Source organism: Rhinolophus sinicus, chromosome 1, assembly GCF_057876585.1.
Source record: "Rhinolophus sinicus isolate RSI-liver-muscle chromosome 1, RSI-T2T, whole genome shotgun sequence".
Taxonomy (NCBI): Eukaryota; Metazoa; Chordata; class Mammalia; order Chiroptera; family Rhinolophidae; genus Rhinolophus; species Rhinolophus sinicus.
Window position 1 is genome coordinate 58,711,034 of NC_142501.1, and position 19,752 is coordinate 58,730,785.

General features: G+C 48.3%; 1 protein-coding gene across 3 annotated transcripts; it reads right to left on the bottom strand.

Moving 5' to 3' along the window:
• Nucleotides 1–413: 413 nt before the first annotated feature.
• Nucleotides 414–19,635, bottom strand: AVIL (advillin). 3 transcript variants are annotated; one of them, XM_074325474.2, is made up of 20 exons: nucleotides 18,821–19,635; nucleotides 16,248–16,332; nucleotides 14,755–14,829; nucleotides 13,853–14,049; nucleotides 12,252–12,360; nucleotides 12,049–12,159; nucleotides 11,555–11,757; nucleotides 11,004–11,082; nucleotides 10,793–10,891; nucleotides 9,968–10,121; nucleotides 9,768–9,868; nucleotides 9,138–9,275; nucleotides 8,875–9,033; nucleotides 7,912–8,091; nucleotides 6,363–6,508; nucleotides 6,114–6,258; nucleotides 4,320–4,508; nucleotides 3,628–3,696; nucleotides 2,492–2,608; nucleotides 414–1,020 (listed from the first exon to the last, which is right to left on the bottom strand). In XM_074325474.2, exons 2-20 carry the CDS (start codon nucleotides 16,311–16,313, stop codon nucleotides 907–909), a joined length of 2,451 nt encoding a protein of 816 aa, XP_074181575.2. In that variant the 5' UTR covers nucleotides 16,314–16,332; nucleotides 18,821–19,635; the 3' UTR covers nucleotides 414–906. The 3 variants fall into 3 exon arrangements, with proteins under 3 accessions (XP_074181575.2, XP_019598016.3, XP_019598015.3); XM_019742457.3 differs by having other exon boundaries at nucleotides 9,768–10,121; XM_019742456.3 differs by lacking the exon at nucleotides 18,821–19,635 and having other exon boundaries at nucleotides 9,768–10,121; nucleotides 16,248–16,372.
• Between the last annotated feature and the right edge of the window lie 117 nt (nucleotides 19,636–19,752).

Below are 19,752 nucleotides of genomic sequence, written 5' to 3' on the forward strand. Positions count from 1 at the left end.
GTGATGCTTTGGACTATCCTGGAACTTCTATCCTGGAACTTCCCAGTTACATGGATGGATTCCTTTGGAATTGTTGACTCAAACTTAGAGTCAATCTGGAAAATGTGGTTCATTTGTTGATGTCTACAGCGTGCTTTGAAGGCTCTCTGCAGTGGTATACACGCTGGTTCTGGCCTCATTACTGAAATCAATAACACATGGCCCTACTTCTCTTTTGGATAATGGGGTGTGGTTGGGCGGGCACTGAGGTTTCCTGGACAGCTGGAAGGCAGATTTTGGCATTTTTCTGCCAGAAACAGGAATTATAGTGGTCCAGTTATCCAGAGAGCTCACTCAACAGTGCCTCTTTACTTCCCCAGTACTGGGACGTTTCTCCCAGCATAACGTCAAATTATTACTATAACAGGCAAACCCAGAATATTCCCATTTGCTCATACAGGTATCTTTATTTGAAAAGTTAAAAAGCTCTGGCACATACAGATCTGGGCATTTGGATTTTGGCTGTGGGGTATACATGTGATTAATTTCAATGATTTGTGGGTTAAATACGTTTTGAAAATACCGATTTTAAAATTTTAAATGAATTAGATCCTTGCCTCAACACTTTAAACTTAGTTTTCTGTTCTCTTACTTTTGACTTCTCCAAATTCATGTAGTTTTTGTGCTTTCTGCTGAGGCTATAGCCAAAAGGCCACAAAAATAAAAAAATGGGTAGTTAACATTTTAGGTCTATAACTAAGGAATGCAAAGATGAGAAAAATGGAGAACATGCTATGATTTGCAGACCCTATTTTCTCTAAATTAAGTAGCTGGATGTTAGGCAACAATTGGAAGATAAATTCTTTCCTGTTATTGGCACTATCTGCTCTCTTCTGTGGTCCAGCAATAGGCGTATGCTTTCTTGCCTTAGAAAAGCCCCTTTTCTTTCTTCATTTGGAGCTGTTTCCAGCCAGGCAGAGCAGCAAATTGCCCTCTTGTGATGCCAAACACAGAAACAAAGTCCTGTTCAGAGAGGTAATTCTAAGAGAGAAGAAGTTTCCAGTTAGAAGGAAGACATAGCACCTATCAGTGCCAACAGAATTTGGGGGAAGGGGGCCAAAAAGGGTAGGTCCTCAAAGAGGGAAGTACAATGAATTTTCAGAAAGTCTGTAATAGACTTAAATTATTCACTGGAGAGTTTTTCAGGTTGTAGAGTCCCATGTTGGCCTGTGGAAGAACTGACTGGATTCACTGCTCTCAGGGTTCCACCTGGCACCAGTTTCTTGCCAGAAGGACAAGAAATTGGTTATGTATTATGTATGAATTCTAGACATTAGGTTTTGGCTAAATAGTGAGATAAATTGAGTGATGGTTTTCCTTGTTTTATGCCCTTATCTGACATTTTTATCCAGACATTTTCAAATACAACATCAGGTGGATCTTGTTGAGAGCATAAAATTCTAACATTTATTTATTGATGCTTAATGAATATTTTCTATCCGAGTAAAATTATTAAGATATGGCCTCTGTTTTCAAGAAAGTTGTAGTCCAGATACTTAAGAGTTGGTTTGATAAGACATTGTAGAAAATCCAGAGACCCTTCCCAAATCAAATCCTTCAAGGGAAAAATAAATGAATTCTTTTACCATGAAGATGTTAATTCAACCAAAACTTAAGAGGTGCCTACCATCTGCCAGGCACTGTTTTAGGTGCTGAAAAGCTGAGAATGTGATGGTGAACAAGACAGACAAGGTTCTTGCTCTTAAGGGTATTAGGAGAGGGAGAGATAGACAATGAACAAGTATAAAGGGAGGGGTGAGGGGAGCAGTGTTAGGTAGAGTGGTCAGGGAAGGCCTTCCTAGGGTGGTGACATTGGAGCTGAGACCTCAACAATTTGAAGGCGTTAGCTCTGACGATCTGGGAGAAGAATGTTTTTTCAGGCAGAAGCAATAGTGAGTGTAAAGGCTCAAAGGCTGGAGTGAGCATGTCTGAGGAATGGAAAAGCAGCCACTGGCCGAAGGGGGCTAAGCGGAAAGGGTAGTGGGATGTGAGATGAAATCAGAGAGGGCGACGGGTCAGCTTGGATAGGGACTTGGAGGCATGGACAGGACTTTGGATTCGTCTCTAAGTGCAGTGGGAGGCTGTTCAAGCTGCTTTAAGTAGAATAGTGTCATCTGTTGTAAAAGCCCATTGGTTGTTATAGGGAATGGATTGCAGGGAACAGGAGTGGGAGCCAGCTGAAGGACTATTGCAGTGGTCCATCGTGGCTGGACCAGACTGGCAGCAGAAAAATGGAGGAGTGGACAGGCTAGCCGATGGATTGATGGGTGGGGGGGGGGGTGAGAAGAAAGAATCAAGAAGGAGCCCTGGGTTTTGGCTTGAGCTACTGGATAGCTCAGATGTCTATTGAGTGCTTACAGTGTTCCAGAACTGTCCTGGCCAGATGATGAGACAGGTGCTTTACTCCTGGAAAGCTCCACTTATATGAGACACAGTTTCTTCAGCCACTCACCTCTTTTTTGGCAGGGTCCACATCCTCAGGCAGTTCTTGATTCTGATTTTTCAACAGAACTTCTATAGGATAATATTTTAGCTCAGAATTCAGGGAAAGGGTTGTGTTCTTCAGGTCCTAAGTAAAAAAAAAGATGTAGACTCAGGATAAAAGACTGTTTAGGTCTGTGCAATCAAAGTTCTTTGTGTGTGATATTTAACATTTTGGTTTATAGCACTTCACCCTTTTAGAACAATGGTCCCCAAACCTGGCTGCCTGTCAGAATCATCTGGGAATCTAAAATATTCAGCTTTGGGGGTCCTTCATGGGAAAACTGATTAAGTCTAAGGTAAATCCTGTTTGGCATAAATGCTGTGCTTAAATCTCATTTAAATATTATGATCACATCTCTTCTCTTGGCACTTTAACTTAGGCTCTACATTTCCAGCCTTTAAATGACTTCAAATTGAAGTCATACTTAAATACATTTTAAAGATGCTACATCACCATTAGTTTTGAAGTCTTGAGTTTGTGGAGCACAAAGGACAAAATTGCCAGATGGCTTGGACACCTGCTGCCCTACACTCATCCTGATGTTAAACTGCTGTTGGATTCCAGGCTAGAGGCTCCACTTCTTTTAGCCATTAAAGTAAGGGTAATGGCCTGAGTTTCTGTGGACTCCACTGTCAGAAACTGATAAACATATCACTTGCGTTAGAAGCTTATTATTTCTGAAAAATGCTGCCAATAAATTTAATCTGCCCTGAATGACAGAGTTGAATAATAAAATTAGTTTTTGTTAGGGTTTTTTGTTTTGTTTTTTAAGGAGGGCGCAGCTCACAGTGGCCCATGCAGGGATCGAACTGGCAACCTTGGTGCTACCAGCACCATGCTCTCACCAACTGAGCTAACAGGTTACCCCCTCTTGTTTGTTTGTTTTTTTAAACAGCAAGTATTCTAAATTCTGGAAGGCAGTAAAAAAAGGAACTTGGCTCTGAGACCTGCTTTTTTACTGATTAAAGCAATCTTCGTATCAGAATAGACCACTAGAGTGACCCGAGGCAGGACATGGTAGGGTTTCACACACGTGGCATGTGGAAGCATTTGCTGTTTCTGGCTCTAGATGCCTTTGTGACTTGTTCCTCCAAGAAACTCACAGCAGTGATTCTCGTGATAGCAGCAGTGTCTCCCAGCTCTTCTTTTAACTGTTCATACGATTTTCCTGCCTGAAAAGAAAACACAGGATGAGGTGCTGCATATAGCGGAGGGCCATCTCAGGCCTAGTCTGTACCTTTGGGAAAAGCGGAAAAGCCAGGGAATCAGAAGACAATTCAGGGATGAGCAAAAGTGAAAATCCTCCCTTCTGGGCCCATGCCAGGTTGGAAGGTACGTAAACATGATCTGCATTCTTTGCTGGTGGCTTCTCAATCCTCCATACGAGATTTAAGACAGAGCAGTTGACTAGGAGTCGGAAAACCTGGCTTCTTCCTACTGGTTAATTGTGACTTTAGACAAATAACTTTTCTAAGAGTCCTTGTCTGTAACATGGCAACACAATGTTTGTCCTAGCTGTCAGGATGGTTGTAAAGCTCCGAAAGATGATGTGTGTGGATATACTTTCTAAACATTGTTACTTCTACATTCCTGAGACAAGCTGTGAGTTCTCTAACTGGACTTAGTTCTGTGGTGGGTGGGAAAGAGAAGAGAAGTAAAAAATAGGGAGGGGAGGAGAGTGGGGGAAATGTGGTTCTGGATTTACTCAGCCCCTGAGTACCCCACCTTCCCACTGAGAGATGAATGCTGATCTCCCTGGCAGTAAGAATGGCTTCCCCACTCGCCCTGTTCTTACACTCCAAATGTGAGAGTCCCAGGCCAAGAACCAGCCTGTGAAGATGGGAGGCTCGAACCCCTGTTTAATGATCAGGATAGGTGTGTCAGCGTCCCGGCCGCTGGGATGAGTGTGCAGGTACTCCTGGGCTGTAGCCAGAGCGTTCTCCTTCTCTGCGGCATTGGCCTCAGCCCCAATCCACAAGAACACCTGTTGTGGGAAAGATGGAGTATTTGTTAATGCACTCATACTGAGAACTATGTATTAGATCATAAACACTGCCCTGTCTTCTCCCCTCAGCAATCCACAGCCTCAGCAGAAAAAGCTTTTCTCAGAGTAATCTTGATTTGTGATTTTAGTTGCCACGGGTATCTCCCACGTCTACATGTCCAGTCCTGAGAGCTCTGTCTCTCTCTGTCTCTCTCTCTCTCTGTCTCTCTCTCTCTGTCTCTCTCTGTCTCTCTCTCTCTGTCTCTCTCTCTCTCTCTCTCTCTCTCTCTCTCTTTCTTTCTCTCTCTCTGAACTTCAGCTTCCTAAACCCAATTACTTGCGAAACACCTCCTCTGGGCTGTCTTCAAACACCTCAAATATAACACCTCTAAAATGTAGCTCTTCTTTTCTAAACTTGTGTCTGTGCATTCTTGGTGAGTGGTGGCCATGCAGTCATTCCTATGGCAGTAGCCTGGGAGTCATCCTAGACGCTCCCATATCCAGTGAGTCCCCAAGGCCGGCCAGTTTACCTCCTACGCATTTGTCAAATCAGTGACCGCGCCTCCATCCCTACTCTACTGCTCCTGTGCAGGCCCACAGCAGCTCTGCCTGGACTATCCCAGTAGTCTCCTGACTGGCCTCCCATCATGGTCTCCTTTTGCTCTCACCCCCATCTCTCCTCACCTACACTGGCTGGAGTGTTCCATGTAGAGCACAGTCTGACCTTGTCATTCACCTGCTTACATTTCTGTAGCTTTCCAGGATAAATCTCAAACTTCTTGACATGATAGGTAAGGTCCATCCCTACTTCTTCAGCTCCATTCCTAGGGTGCTCTTCAACTCTGCCTTATGCTCTGATAATAGTATTCATAGTTCCCTGTACGCGACTATTTCATGCCTTGCTTTTACTTGTGCTATTTCCTTTGCCCGGAATGCCCTCTTTTCCTATTTAATGCCTACTTATCTTTTGAGATGCAGCCTGGGAGCCATCTCCTCCAGGAAGTCGTCTCTGAGCCCCTAAACTGTATGAGTGCCTCTAATCGTGCTCCTATGGCACCTCGTATGTACCTTCCTCACAGTAAAACGATGTTTCTATGTCCCGTCCCCACCCACTCCCATCAGCCTGTGCAGTCTGAGAGTGGCACGGGCCTCTTCACCTTGGTGACACCACACCTAGCACTAGACTAGAACAGAGGAGGTGCTGGGTATGTTTGCTCAGCCATATTGAAGAACATGGGATGTCACGGAGAGGTTGTCTTGAAGATATCCCTCTCTCACCCCTTTATTCCCTAAAAGGCCCATATCGCTGGATGTGGAGCCCGCTGCTATTGATCCTAAAGAGACAGAAGTACATGGTGATAGGATGGCCTGATTTTCCCAAAGCAAGGTGGGAAAATTCCCGGGAGGGTGAGTCTTAAACAGTATTGTCTCCAACCCTGGCAAAAAGCAAGCTCTTTCGTTGGTCACCACGGACAATTGCTTAATTGACTGGGGGATGGTCCAGGGCTACCCTGGGTTTATCCTGTCAGGGGAGGTGGTATACAAAAATAGCTGAAACTGTGAGGATCACTGCCATTTGTTCCAAGCTCTCTGGCTATGTCTTACCTGGTCCCAGGTGTCCAGGAGCATCACGTCGCCCGGGTTCAGGTCATCCTGGGTGAAGTCTGTGATCTCGGTGACAATGAACCGGCCAGTCTTATTGGAACATTCAAAAAGACGGGAATGGACATCTAGGATTTCCTGCTGTAATCTGCAAGACAGTCCGTCAGGAACTGAGCTGCTTAGAAATCATGTGCAGTTCACCAGCCTGGGAGGCAGAGGGAGCCAAGAGGAGGGGATGCTGTGGTTCCGTACCTTTTGTCATTGGCATAGGGAGTTTTCCCTCCTAGCAGGTCCCAGAACTCAGCAGGCTCCTGGCCCTCAGCCACAGTGTCCTCGGTGTCATTACAGAGAATCCCAGCCAGCTCCTTAGCCATTGCCCGCTCATCCCCACTAGACCCCTGCGAGTGGGGCGAGGAGAACACAGATGTTAGTCACACGCGAGCACGTTGATGTGGAAAAAACGCTGAGCCCAGTAGCTCAGTGTAGCCAGGATCAGCTATGAAGCCACAGCACCTCAAGACAGGGTTTGTTCTAGTGCTGGGAAGGGGGTGAGGGGCGGAGCAAAGAACCGGATTGGACTCTGAAACACACCATAGATGTGAACAAGAGTCTCCTTTGCATTGGCTTCAGTTGGAATTTTAGCATCTATTTTTGATTTTTTTAAGAGAAAAGAATTTAAACTTATTTTTAAAATTCTGTACAGGAAACTACACTTTTTGGGATACATCTCTATGAGTCTTGACGAATGCATAGAATCTGGTTACCACCACCACAGCAAAGAATCAGGACAGTTGCTTCCCCCCTGCAAAAATTCCCTCGGGCTACCCCTTTGTAGTCAAACCCTTCCAAATCCTTCACCTCTGGCAACCACTGCTCTGTTCTCCATCACAATAGTTTTGCCTTTTCCAGAAGGTCATAAATGGAATCATACACTCTGTGACCTTTGAGTCTGGCTTCTTTCACTTAGCACATGCTTTGGAGAATCTCCTTTGTTGGTGTGGGAAGCACAGCTTGTTCTGTGTGTTGCCGAGGAGTATTCCATTGCATGGATGCACCACTGTTTATCTATCTATTCTCCAGTTGCTTCCAGTTTTTGACGATTACAAATAAAGGTGCTATAAACATTCATGTACAGGTTTTTGTGTGAAGAAAATTTTTTACTTCACATGGATAAATACCCAGGAGTGGGATTGCTGGATCATAGGTAAGTGTACGTTTTGTAAGAAACTGTCCAATTGTTTTTCAAAGGCTGTATTTACATTCCCACCACGAATGTGTGAAAATTTCTGTTGCTCTGCATCCTCACCTGCACTTGATATTGTCAGATTTTTTAGCTATTCTAGTAGGTAGGTAGTGGGATCGCATTGGGTTTTCATTTGCATTTCCCTAATGAGTAATGATGGTGGGCATCTTTTCCTGTTCAATTCTCTTTTGTAAAACGATTTTAGTGCTTTTTAATGCAGATGCAATCTGAATTGACAAAATCACATTTTTAGTGCTTTTGTTCAGGGTAATGCCTGTCCTATTGCAATCCATGAAACTGGTGTGGAAAGATTGACGTACTCAGCCTCCATTTATTTATGAAGTTTACGGAGTATCTCCTGGGTGTGAGCAGTGCTGTCATCGACTTTCTAATTGGAGGCCTATTTGTGGGGAATGTTGGCGGCCCTTTTAAAGATCCTTTAGGAAAAAGGCTCCTCTTTTTGCGGACTGCTCCAGCCTACTGTCTGTAGTTCCTTTGCCCGTGCCGACAGGAGGGTGAGCGCAGGGCTGGTGTGACCACTGGGCCCAGCCGTCCTACCTTGCCGTACCACAGATAGTGCGCTGTTTGGGTCCGCAGCAGGAAGACGTCATTGGAGTTTAGGGAGGAGGCGAAGGCTGGAACCTCCACTGCTTTGGTGTTAGATTTGGCGTTTCCTTGAATCTGGAAGAGTCTTACTGGAGGATCGGGCTCAGCATTTCCCTTCCTAGAAGTCCCACCCTAGCGAAAAGGAGAAAAGCAAAGTCTAGATCTAAGATGCACCGTGTGAACAGAGGCGTGGGCTAGCTGTTTTGGAGAACATGGATGTATTTGTCACCATCTTTGCCCTTGAGGAGCTTGTAGAAGCTTGTAGGTGGGGTGAGCTGGAGTTACGGTACCAATCATGCTAGCTTTCATTCTGAGACCTCTGTTACAAGCCGGGCTCTGTGGCTAGTGCCTTACCTCCATCATTTCATGGATCCTCCAAATAACTCTGAAGTAGGCATTATGATCCATAGCACAGATGGGGAAACTGAGCCTTAGAAACCTGGCTAATAAATGACAAGACTAGGACCTGACCACAGACTTGTGTATATCAGGCATGTGACATTGTACATTTCTGGTAAGGCTTCAGCCAGGGATTCATGGAAGAAGTAGGACTTGAATTTGAAGGGGCACATTCGGTGGAGGTGGTGGACAGGGCATGATATGGCACATGTGAGGTCCAGTGAGGAGACCCGCCTGGCGAGTGGAGCTCTGTGTAGGTTAGGGAGCTGAGGGTAACGTACCTTCACAGGTAATATGGGTCAGATGATGAAAGCCGTTGAACATGAATTAGACAGTGATTTGGACTTGAATCCCTGGGCAGCTGGGATTCACTTCAGTGGCTTCGATTAACCCCTTCTTGTACAAGTCGACCCCAAGCCCCGCTCCCCACCCCTCCTCTCCTCCACTGTAGCCCCTGCTGGCTTGTTAGTTCTGAGCATTCCTGCTCCAGGTGTGACTTTGTCTGTGGGGTCTCACCTCAAAGATAACCAGCTTTCCTTTGAAGATAGCCATGAAGTGGCGTGGCTCCTTCCCCATGGTGACCCGGACCTGCACCGGGGCCCCATCAAACTGCCGATCCACCTCCACTGCCTGGTATGCCGAGGCTGCCAGCTCATCCTGGGAGGCGTGGCGGCCCTGCAGCGGGGACAGGGTAGGGATGGGCCCCTTCTTCCCCTGCCCCAGCTCAGTGGCCAGAGGAAGCACCATCTCTCAAAGCTGAGAGCCTGCCCCAGGCCTACCTGCCAGATGTACAAGATGTAATGCGGCTTCCCATAAACCTCGTATGTATAGAGAACCAGATAGCAGTCTCCCCCATAAAAGAAGCCGTACCACTGATGCTCCACGGGGACCAGCTCCAGGTTTTCAATTCTCCAGACCTGGGCACAGAAGGAGACACAATTCCCCAGAGATGGGGGTCCTATTTGAAGAGACAGCTGCCTGAAAGGAATGGGCCATGCGTAGCAGAGAATCCCCATGGGTAAGGCACTTGCGTCTGTCCACTCAAAGTGCCCCTGCCCCCTCTGGTACTGCTTTCCCAATGGTGAGGCTTATCACATTTGCATGATTTGAATCCGGAGGAGAACTGGATCATCCCTGGTCAGGCGCCTCCCCATCACAGCCCAGAGGTGATTTGAATAGATCTGCTAGATGAGTTATTGAGAGCTCACTGGGGTATCTGCCTTTTGCTTCCCTGAAGAATTGTGGGAAAACTCTGCAGACTCAGAGACCTCTCAGAGAATACTCCTGAGGCACCGGAGGTGAAAAGGAAAGCAAAATAGACCGGGAATCAGCTGCCCCCTCCTCTCCAGCTGACAGCCAGGAGAGCCAGTGCTGCCTGCCTGCCCTGAGACGTGAATCATTAGGCCTACCTCAAATTTTCCGTTGCCATCATCGACCATTCTTTCCTGGGCAGCTACCTCTGGTTTATTGTGCAGCAGAGTCACATCAAATTTGTCCTGGGAAACTTTAGCTGCGGAGAGGGGGTTGGGAGAAGCCAAGTAGGTGAACAGCATCCGTGCCTGCCTTTCTAGAGTCCCAGCAGCGAGAAGACAATCTGGGGAAATCTTACCGATTTTACCGATGCTGAACATTTTCCCCAGGCCCGTGGTCTGCTCCTTCACTGACCACTTCTGGAACAGCTGCTTGAACATGGCTGACTCGGCACCGTCGTTGACGGTCTCCACATTGGTGCTGCTGGGGTAGCCCTTCATCTTGATGAAGTTCTGCACACACGCCCCACCCCCAAAAGGCAGGTCAATCAGGGAATGCCCTGGGTGCTTTGGATCCACCCCTTTGAAACCAGTTAGTAGGATCGCTCCCTTCTCGAAGTCGGAGTCAGATTCTAACTCACTCTGTCTAGGCACCAAGTTACCTGCCTCAAGAAAAGGACTGAGCGGCACATGCTGGCATCTCTGTATTGGCCTGGCATGATTTTCACTAATGTTTTTTGCAAGATCCTGTGTCCTCCGTTCTTTCAGCACTCATGGACTCTACTGACTGTATCCCATTTATGTGCTCGTTTACTGCTTTGTAAGTGCACCCTGCTTGGTTCAGCTGCCTGGGTCTGCACAAGAGCATAAGCTCCTTGAGGACAGGGCCACTAACCTTGGTAAGTGATACCTATCCCCTTCAGTAATAGCAGCCATGTTTTACTGAGCCAGTGTGTGTGCCGAGTCCTGTTCTGAATGCTTTACAAGTGTCATTTAATCCTTGCAACACCACCGGGAGATGGGATTAAGCCTGGATTTGAATCCCAGTTTGTCTGTCTGACTTGGAAGTCCGTGGATATAACTCCGATGTTATCTGCTCAAGTGCCTAGTAAGGCTCTCTGAGCACATCTGAAGTGTTACTGACCAGAATTTTTTAGACAGTATCACACATCTGTAGCTCCTACCAGGGCTTTAGACATGGCCATCTGTTTCTCAGCTTTTGTGGCTCCTCTTCCTTTCCACACATAGATCTTGGTTCCACTTTGGTCCAGGATGTAGCAGTCCTGAAGTGGTCAGGGATAAAAGTGGTTACTGCAGCTGAAGGCCTTTCCCTAGGGCCTGCCCCCAGAGCTGGGCCTGGCCACCCCAAGCCAGGCCCACCCAAGCTCTACTTACATCATGGTTCAGTAAGTCCTGGACCAGTGGCCTTGTTGCTACCTCCGTGACCGCCAGCTGCCCCGCCGAGTCTGAGACACTGGAGAAGGGGAGAGTTTAGCCTGTGCCTTCTCTTCTACAAAGTATCTTGTAGTCATTTGATATTTTCCTGGCTTTGGAGTTTCTGAGTAGAGTTTGACTTCCTATGTCAGGTGTCACTTGAGCACAGGTGAGCTGTGAGGGACTCTGTTCTCTAGAGGAGACTTTTGTGCATCTGTTTCGGAACATTATCCCGTCCACATCCCTGAGCATGTATAGACCCGAGTGAAGGAACGGTCTCTCCAAGGGACCAAGAAGAGTTGCTGACAAGAACGGATGGTAGCTGCCTCCTTGAGTGGGGAACACCGAGCTCCTTCTAGAAGCTGCATTTGAAAAAGACTAAAAGCCAGACACCTGCACCCCAAACGAGGAACCAAGCAAAGTGCCTAATTTTCCAGGGTCTCCACAAGGTGTCTAGGGAAAAACTTCCCCCTGCCCCAGCTTCCAACCAACAGCCAGGTTTAGCTACTCACTGATATAACATGACATTCGATTTCTGCTGCTGATCTATGATCTCGTCAGGGACCGCAGGCGGGATAATGGAGCGTCGGCCGAGGGTGTCCTGAAGGACCTTCATCAGCTCCGGGCTGGCGGCCTCCTTGTCTCCCTCGATCACTCCTATTTCAGCACGGCCCCCTCGCTCCCTGTCCCGAATATCCTTTGCCAGAAGCATAGCCTGTCAAAGAAGCCCATGGAAGCCCTCAGCTCGTCTGGGCCCCCTTTCTGCCTGATAGCGTTGGGAGGAACAGCCTGGATCCCAGACATGAGTTATCCTGATGCTGAGAAGCCCAGGGGTGAGTCACAGACTCTCTCTCTCTAAAACAGTTTCCATTCCAAAGCAGGGGTCCGGCTGGAACCTCAGGGACGAGCCAATGAGGAAGGAAGAAGGAAAAGGCACCTGAGAGAGCCAAGTCCCATGACCAGGCCTGAGGGAGAGGAGGAAGCAGGAAGACTGGAAGAGAGGTACCTTCAGGCGCTCCCCACTGTTACTCTCTGGACCATTCCATTGGATGATGACCTTCCCAAGGTCCAGCAAGAAGACATCTCCTCGGTTAAAACTGTCCCAGCTCATTTCCACCTGCAGATGAGAAGTAGACATTGTTCAGGAGGAATTCTTAGGTACCAGGTAGAGAGGCCCTGAACCCAGGACAGATAGTCAGCAGGACGTACCTCGGTGGCCCTGATGTTTCTCTTCCCCTTCACGTGTAACAGCCGCTTAACATCATAGGTGTTGGTCTCCACGTGCTTCATCCCAGAGGCCACACCCCCCTTTTTGTATCTGAGGGAACATCCATTCAGTTATTTATTGCACACCTGCTGTGTGCTCAGTATGGGGGAGGCGATGGCAAATTACACAAATGCAGCCTCTGCCCATGTGGGTGATGATAGTAAATAAGCCAGGTAAATCTAGGTGGTGGTAACCGCTGCCACAAAAGATGCAGTGACGGATTTTTTGACAGAGTGGTCAGGGCCGTTTTCTGGGAAGGAGTGACATTCCAGCTGAGCTATTAAGAGGAATAGGAACCAACCACCAGAGAACTAGTGATCCAGACAGAGGGAACATCCGTGATTGAAACCCTGCAGCATGGAAGAGCTTGTTTTGTTCTAGGAACTGTGTGACTATCAGTGTGTGACACGGAGAGGGACACAACCAGGAAGCAGCAGACGCATTAATGACACCATGGGCTTAAGACCAACCGACTCCAGAAATCCGTTCTCCCACCCTGGCACGCACCCCAGCCCAGCCTCCATCCCAGGCGTCCCGCTCGTGAAGGGCTTGCAGAAAGCCACGCTGGAGCAGAGGGGCTTTGTCTTTGGTGCCCTGGTGACAGTGTGGTGCTCTGTGCCTAGCAGGTCCTCAGTCAGTGGGGATGGCCGAGCTGCCAGAAGCTAGCTTTGGACCAGCCTCAGAATTCTCAAGCTCATTGGAATTTCTCTTTTTGTTTTTAGTCTCGAATGCAAAGTCTTGAATTAATGAAACTCCTCAGTTCATGGACCAGCATTGTCATTGGCCTTTACCAGACCCCTCTCTTGTTTTAAGTATGTATGGATTCCCTTTGATCTGCATGCCCTACTCCCAGTCCTCTCCCCGCCATGGGCAACCACTCTAACAGTTTGACATCTATCTTTTTATTTTCATTCTGGTAAAATGTGTCCTGTTGTTTTGTATTCACGTATTTAAAAAAAAAAAAACAGTAACAGAAAACAGAAATTGGCATTCTGTTACTTATCTTAAGGCTGTTTCGTACTGTTCACTAAGCACCATGTGTTGCAGCTCTGTCCGCCTATTAGGTGTATCTCTAATCCGTTGCTTCCAGCCGCTGCACAGTACGCCTTGGTGCCATGGAGTATTGTTCCTGCCCAGTCTCCCAGTGATGGGCCCTCTACGTTGCCTGCCGCTTCCCACCACCGCTAACGATACTGCTGTGACCGTTCTGGTTCATGAGCCCTTACGGAGCTGGGGATGTGAGAATTCCTTGGAGTCACGTGCCCAGAAGTGGGATTTGCCTCAGTGGCAGCGGACTGCTCTCCGGAATGCTGTGCCAGTCCTCCCTCCCACCAGCAGGGCACCAGGGCTCCTATTTCCCCACAGCCTCGCCAACGCTTGGCACCACCCAGCTGTCTAATTTGTGCTACTCTAGTGGGCGAAAATGATAGCATTGTTTTGATTTGCATTTCTCCGATTACTGTCTTCGTGTACTTATTGGCCCTTTGGGTTTCCTCTTCGGTAAAGTGCCGTTTCCGTCCTTGCTCTATGCACAACTACTCACATGATGCCCTGCTTGAAGTAGCCACGGAAGGTGTCGGACTCATGGTACTGGACCTCCCGGTGCTGCACGGGGCTGCCCCCCAGGTAGTCATCCAGCTGTGTAGTGTAGATGGCTGCACAGCTCTGCTCGTCATGGGAGGAGTCCTTCCCGATCCAGAAGTGGATGTTCTGGGACAGGAGACTGCCTGCTTTCCGGGTCTGGGATGCAGCCAGAGAGATCAGGTCAGGGGCCAGCGTGCCTCCCTTTGCTGCTGGCCCCTCTGGCCTGGGGAGAACGTAGCATAGAGTGGCTCGTTTGCTACGCTGGCAGGCTCCGGGCCTCTCCTTTCCTGCAGCAGCTCCTGTGTAGACCTGCTGTGTGGCTCAAGCTCTGGCAGCCCGATTCCTCCCCCATTTGGGAAAAATTGACAGCTTATTGTTCTCGAAATCAATGGAAACCAATGGGGACCTTTTCTGAGCGGGACTGCGGACTTACCTGGCCGCCCCTCTGCTCCCCTGCAGTTACACAGCTGGCACAGGGCTGATCTGTGCGGCTGCGTAGCTCTGTCAGCACTGCTCATGTGGGATATTGTTTCCTCAACTAAAATGAGCACTTTGAGGCCAGAGATGGCCTGTGATTATCTGGCCTTCCTCACACCACTTTAATCTGGGGTCTGGGCCTCTGGAGGGAGAAGTGCTACTTGTGGGCTACTCACCCAGGTTCAGACTGAGGGCCCCACCCCCACCTTCTAATGCAACATTTAAAACCCTGGCCTAAGAATGGACTTTGATAGTCAAACTGGAGGCCTGTTCTGTATAAGCAAGACGGATGCCAGGGGCCTGATTAGCACCACTGGCAGCGGAGCCTGGCTCCCAGGGGAGAAGCTTGTGGGAATGAGGGGGCGGGGGAAGGATGGTGCTCACCGAGAGGATGACGTAGCAGTCCCCCTCGTAGAAGTTGCCATGGGCACTCAGGGGCACCAGCACCAGCTCCATTTTCTGGAAGGACAAGGGGTGTGTACAGGCTGCATTCCCTGCTTCCTCTCCTCCCCCCACCCCTGGCCTCCTTCTCTTCTGCATCATTTGCCACAGGTGGCAGGGAGAGGAAGGGGAGATGTCCGCACTGATCTTGCAGGGTGTGGCAGTGAGCTGCAGGGTTCGCCTGGCCACTCTCTGTCTTCTGAGCTTGACCTGCTTGGCCCCGTCTGAATCTGGGTGCCTGTCTGCACCCCATCCTCCTCCCCACCGCCTGCCTGGTCCTGTCTTGCTGCCTTATGAGCCAGCTCCAGCCCAATGCAGGGAAAGGAGTTGCATATAAGCTATCAGGTAAAACCCTGCCCGCCTTTGAGCAGGAGCACCAGTGCCTCCATCACTGTTCCCCAGTGATTTCAGACGCCGGGGCTGGCCAAGGTCTGAACTCACAGAATGCCAGGATTCTGTGAGGCTATGGGGCGTGAATGCCAGCAGTGTGCGGGGCTCCAAGCCCAGTGTCCCATATTTGGAGTTTGAGTGGGGGCCCTGATTTGTCACCTGCATATCTGGCTTGTCCCAGGAAGGCCATTCACTTGGCCTCTAATATGAATTTTCATCACTACCTCCAAGTGAAATAAACTTGCAGTCATACTTGTGTGTATTCTATGTAAAATGTGTGTTTAATGTAAAAATGTTAAATATCCCATACTTTCTATACTCTTTCAGTATCTATTGGTTTTTAAATAAACTGTGAGCCTTAAAACAATGGAAGTGAGCTGGACCTCTCATAAGCTCTGAGCTGCTTGCTAGAGGCTGTGACTCCCTCTTCCTAATGGAGGACAGTGGAGTGAGGTGTCACCTCTGGGTTTTATGCAGCAGCCACTCATTGGGCTCAGAGCAGGGAGATGGAGGTAGGGGGGTGGTCCTCACATCAGGCAGGGCCATTTCCAACTATAAATTGCTGGAGCTCAAGGTCAGCTAGAGGGGCTCAAACCCAGGTGGGAGAAGGGATGAACCATGGCCCCGATTGTGCTGTGTTCCCAAACCTCCCCTCTACTGTGCAGGAGCCAGAGCACCCTGTGGTGGACAGATTCCATTTTTCTGAAAGAAGTATCCGTCCCCTGGGTGGGCTGAGGCCCCACCCATCTCTCCAGGGCATTTACTAGAAGTGCAGGCTCACTGAGCAGATGGCTGGATAAAGGGGAAGCTTATTTTTGCTTGAAGCCCTATTCTCCAAGGCCAAGAACATTTCTTCCACCTGCCAGCTGCCTTCTTTGAGCACCCAGGAGGGGTCAAGGATAGGAAAATGTGTACTTGGATGCTGCCTTTCACTGTTCAGTGGACCAGGGAGTGCGGGAGGGCTGTGATGTAGCAGGCGTGGGTGGCCAGAGTCTGCCCCAGTTCAGTGAGGAGGCAGGTGTGCCTCCGGCCCAGGTGTGCCTCACCTCTATTCTCCAGGTGATGATCCCAGGGTCGTTGCCCACAGACCTGAAGGCGCTGCTCAGAGGCATGGCTCTTGTCTTCTTGGGACTGAAACATCACAGAGCATGGGGGGAGATGATGCCTCTCCCCGAAGGCATCCGTCCAGCTCTCCTCCTGTCACTCCCCAATCTCGTCAGCCATCCTGCCATGTCCCTGTGGCACATCCCTGTGCTACTGCGGTGATGGATGGGGGAAATGACTTGTCCAAGTTCACATCGTTAGCCTGGCTGGTCCAGGGATCCCCACCCTGCTTCCCGTTTGCCACTTCCCTTGTTAAGACCTCGGGTGATAGCCATGATTATTTACTGAAGGGTGATAAATACGTTGAGCCCTGTGTTGATTCACTTTATTATCTCATTTAATTCTCATAAACGGAGTATATTTTCTTTATCTTACATTGTAGGAAAACAGAGGTTCAGAGGTTAAATAATTTGCCCAGAATCATACACTAGAATGAAATCTGTATCTGATCCTAAAATCTGTGCTTTTAGTCACTTTGTTGTCCTGTAGCCCTTTCTAAAGTTATCTAAATTCAGTGGTACATGGAGAGAAAAACTTATGTCAGAATAAATATTTCTAAACTGAAGCTGAAGTAGAATAATATTGTATGTCAAATATATATATATATATATATATATATATATATATATATATATATATATTTATGTATTTACAGGATGTGGAGTGTAGCGTAAGGAAGACAGTCAATGGAATTGTAACAGCTATATAAGATGTCAGGGGGTAGTAGCTTGGGGGAGGGGAGTTATCACTTTGTGAGGGGTGTAAATGTCTAACTATTACGTTGCTTTGTACACCTGAAACTAATTTTTAAAAGCAAGAATAACTATTTCTAAACTGGGCTGCTTTCTCTCACTCTCATCCCCTCTAACTCTTCCCAGATCCTCTCCACTGTCAACTCTTTGATCTTCTCTTTGGGCTTTTATATTCCACTCTTTTTTCTTTTAAGTAAACTATCCTAAAACTCAAACAACTTGTCCTACTTTTGATTTATGACTAGTATATTCCCTGTACCTCACAGAAGAAAAGGGAAAGTAAAATGGCCGGGCTGGGCCTGAGACAAAGAATGCAGGTGCCACAGGGGAAGGTGGGTGTGGCCCGGTCTGCCTGTGGGCAGATGCCCTTCTTCCCCTCCCACGCAGACCCACCTCCCCCACAGGCAGCCTCCCACACAGACACTAAAGAGCCAGTGGTGCTGTGTCTGGCCTTGGGGGCGATGGGGGCGGGGGAGGAAGTGGTAAAGAGAAGGCCTGGATTATACAACATCCCTGTTCATCTCTAGTCCAGGCGTTATCTATCTCTGCAGGGTTATCGTGCACCCACACACATCCCTAATTACGGAGGGGCTTTATATAATTAAAATGCCTGCCTGGTTCTTGCTCTCAAGGAGCTTGCAATCTGATAATACACATGACTGATGAATGCTCCCAAGAGGCTAAGGACAAGGGCAGGCTTGATGGATCTACATGGATGAAAACCCACCTAGATAGGGCTGTGGAGCTTTGCTGTTTACAGGCACATTGTGCTTAAGAGGCATATCTGGCCATTCTTTCCTTGAGCCTTTGTGGATGAAGCCAGGTTTGGAGGACATGTGCCATTATCTAGTATGGACTTCGGCAAAAATACAAAAAGAAACTCCCTTTGTCTATGGCTAAGGCAGGACTAAAGCAGAGCAGTGACGCGGAGCAGCCACTGTTTGAGGATTTAATTTGATAACTTGCATTGCCCCACCCTGCGATGCTCTGAACTACCAGGAAATATTTGTTAAGGTTTTCTTCAGACCCTAGATTTCAGTCATTAAAGGTAAATGCTGTGACACAACTAGGGGAAGGGGAAAAGAGCCAATGAATTAATTCCTTGAAGATAGAAAAGTATCAGTCTGATAAAAGGCAAACCAACTGTCATTAATTAGGACTGTGACTCTCAGAGGCCAAAAGCAGTCCCATTTCCTAGCAAGGACTTAGCAATCAGGAAGGACCTTGTTGGGCCAGGGTCCCCCAAACGTAGGAGAGGACATGCTCAAAGAAGGGACTTCCTGCCACACTGGAACACCTAGAAAATGATTCCCTCAAAACTCAGCCACTTCCTCCATCCTCCCTAAGTCCTTACTAATTCAGCACCCCTTGCGATCACTGCAAAAACCCTGGGCGTGGGTTGCAGTTTTGAAATCCCAGGTTAAAAGCCAGTGGCCCTTAATTCTTCAAGGTATCCGTATGAATGGACCCCAGGGGAAGCTGCTTTTAACTTCTGCCTTGCCCCAGACCATCTTTCTGAGGTAGGTGAAAGGGGTCTTCTCCATCTTTCCCAGCTTTTAAAAATGTGCCCTGTTTAGTGGTCTCTACAAACGGCCTTGACATCTCAATAGGAAGTTTGTAAAACTGGTCACAAACTCCTGGTTCAATGCTGTAAAAGCCTCATTCAAGAAGACAAAGCCAGGGAAATCTGAATCTCCTCTTCGTTTCTTCCTGGTTCAGTAGGACAGCTTTACTGACGTGCACCCATAAACCATAGACCTTACCTTGCCTTCTCTCCCACTGTCTTCTCAGTTTGCTGGTGAGTAAGCAGCAGCGGTATTGAAGAAGCGCCCCAACGCAGGCGGCTCCAGGTCCCGCTGCCTGAGTGTAGTAATGGCTGCGCAGACTCTGGGTTATATTTGCTTGGGTTTGCATCTTCACCACATTTTCCTAGCCCTGGCCAATCATGGCCAGCCTAGCTCTGGGCTTGACTTATTCAAACCAGAGGGAAAGCTTTATCTGTTCCTATTCAAAACAGCAAAAACAAGAGCAGACTTTTAAAGGCTTCTTTTCTCTTTTAACTCCAGCTCCACGCCCTGATCTAATTGATTTTTAAAAAGTACATAGCCCATCAATAATGCAGGAAGGAGGATATGAAACTTGCCATATTATAGATATAAATGCATTTTGCTGATGACAGGAGGCAGGGGCTGGAGCTGCCGCCGAGGGCGTGGGATGTCCAGGCTTGGCAAGCGCCTTCCTGAGAAGCTTCTGGGCATGTCTCAGAGGGGAAGTGTACTCAGAAGGGCCAGGAGTGTTATTACATCATCCTGTTTTGCTCCTTGGGCTCATACTTTGGTCATCAATATTTGAGGGCCTACTGTGTGCCAGGAACCATGCAGGACTCTGAGTTTCAGGGATCACAGTTTGGGAATATCGGGAAGGGGCACAGAAGAATGACGACTCCAAGTCCCCTGGGGGTGCTGGTTCATCCCCAGAAGTCAATAGGACACCGAGCATATGCTTATTAAGCACCTGGATGGCAATGGAGTTGGCTCCACTGGGGGTCGGGGAAGAGCTAATGTAGCTGGATGTCTGTAAGTTTGAGCAGAAGCCCAGTGCTGAGTCTCTAGTAGGTCACACGGCCATGGTACTCCAGCTTCGTCATGACAGAACAGGTTTTGAGGGAAGAACGGTGTGCCCAGTAAGTGCCCAA

What these genes read in the sequence shown, in the direction of transcription:
- AVIL (XM_019742457.3), bottom strand. Translation starts at nt 16,313, where the DNA reads ATGCCTCTGAGCAGCGCCTTCAGGTCTGTGGGCAACGACCCTGGGATC. An exon ending in TACTTCAAGCAGGGCATCAT is followed by an intron (nt 12,361 to 13,852) that starts GTGAGTAGTTGT and finishes ATGTTCCCTCAG; the next exon opens with ATACAAAAAGGGGGGTGTGG. An exon ending in TGGCCATGTCTAAAGCCCTG is followed by an intron (nt 10,122 to 10,792) that starts GTAGGAGCTACA and finishes GCGTGTGTGCAG; the next exon opens with AACTTCATCAAGATGAAGGG.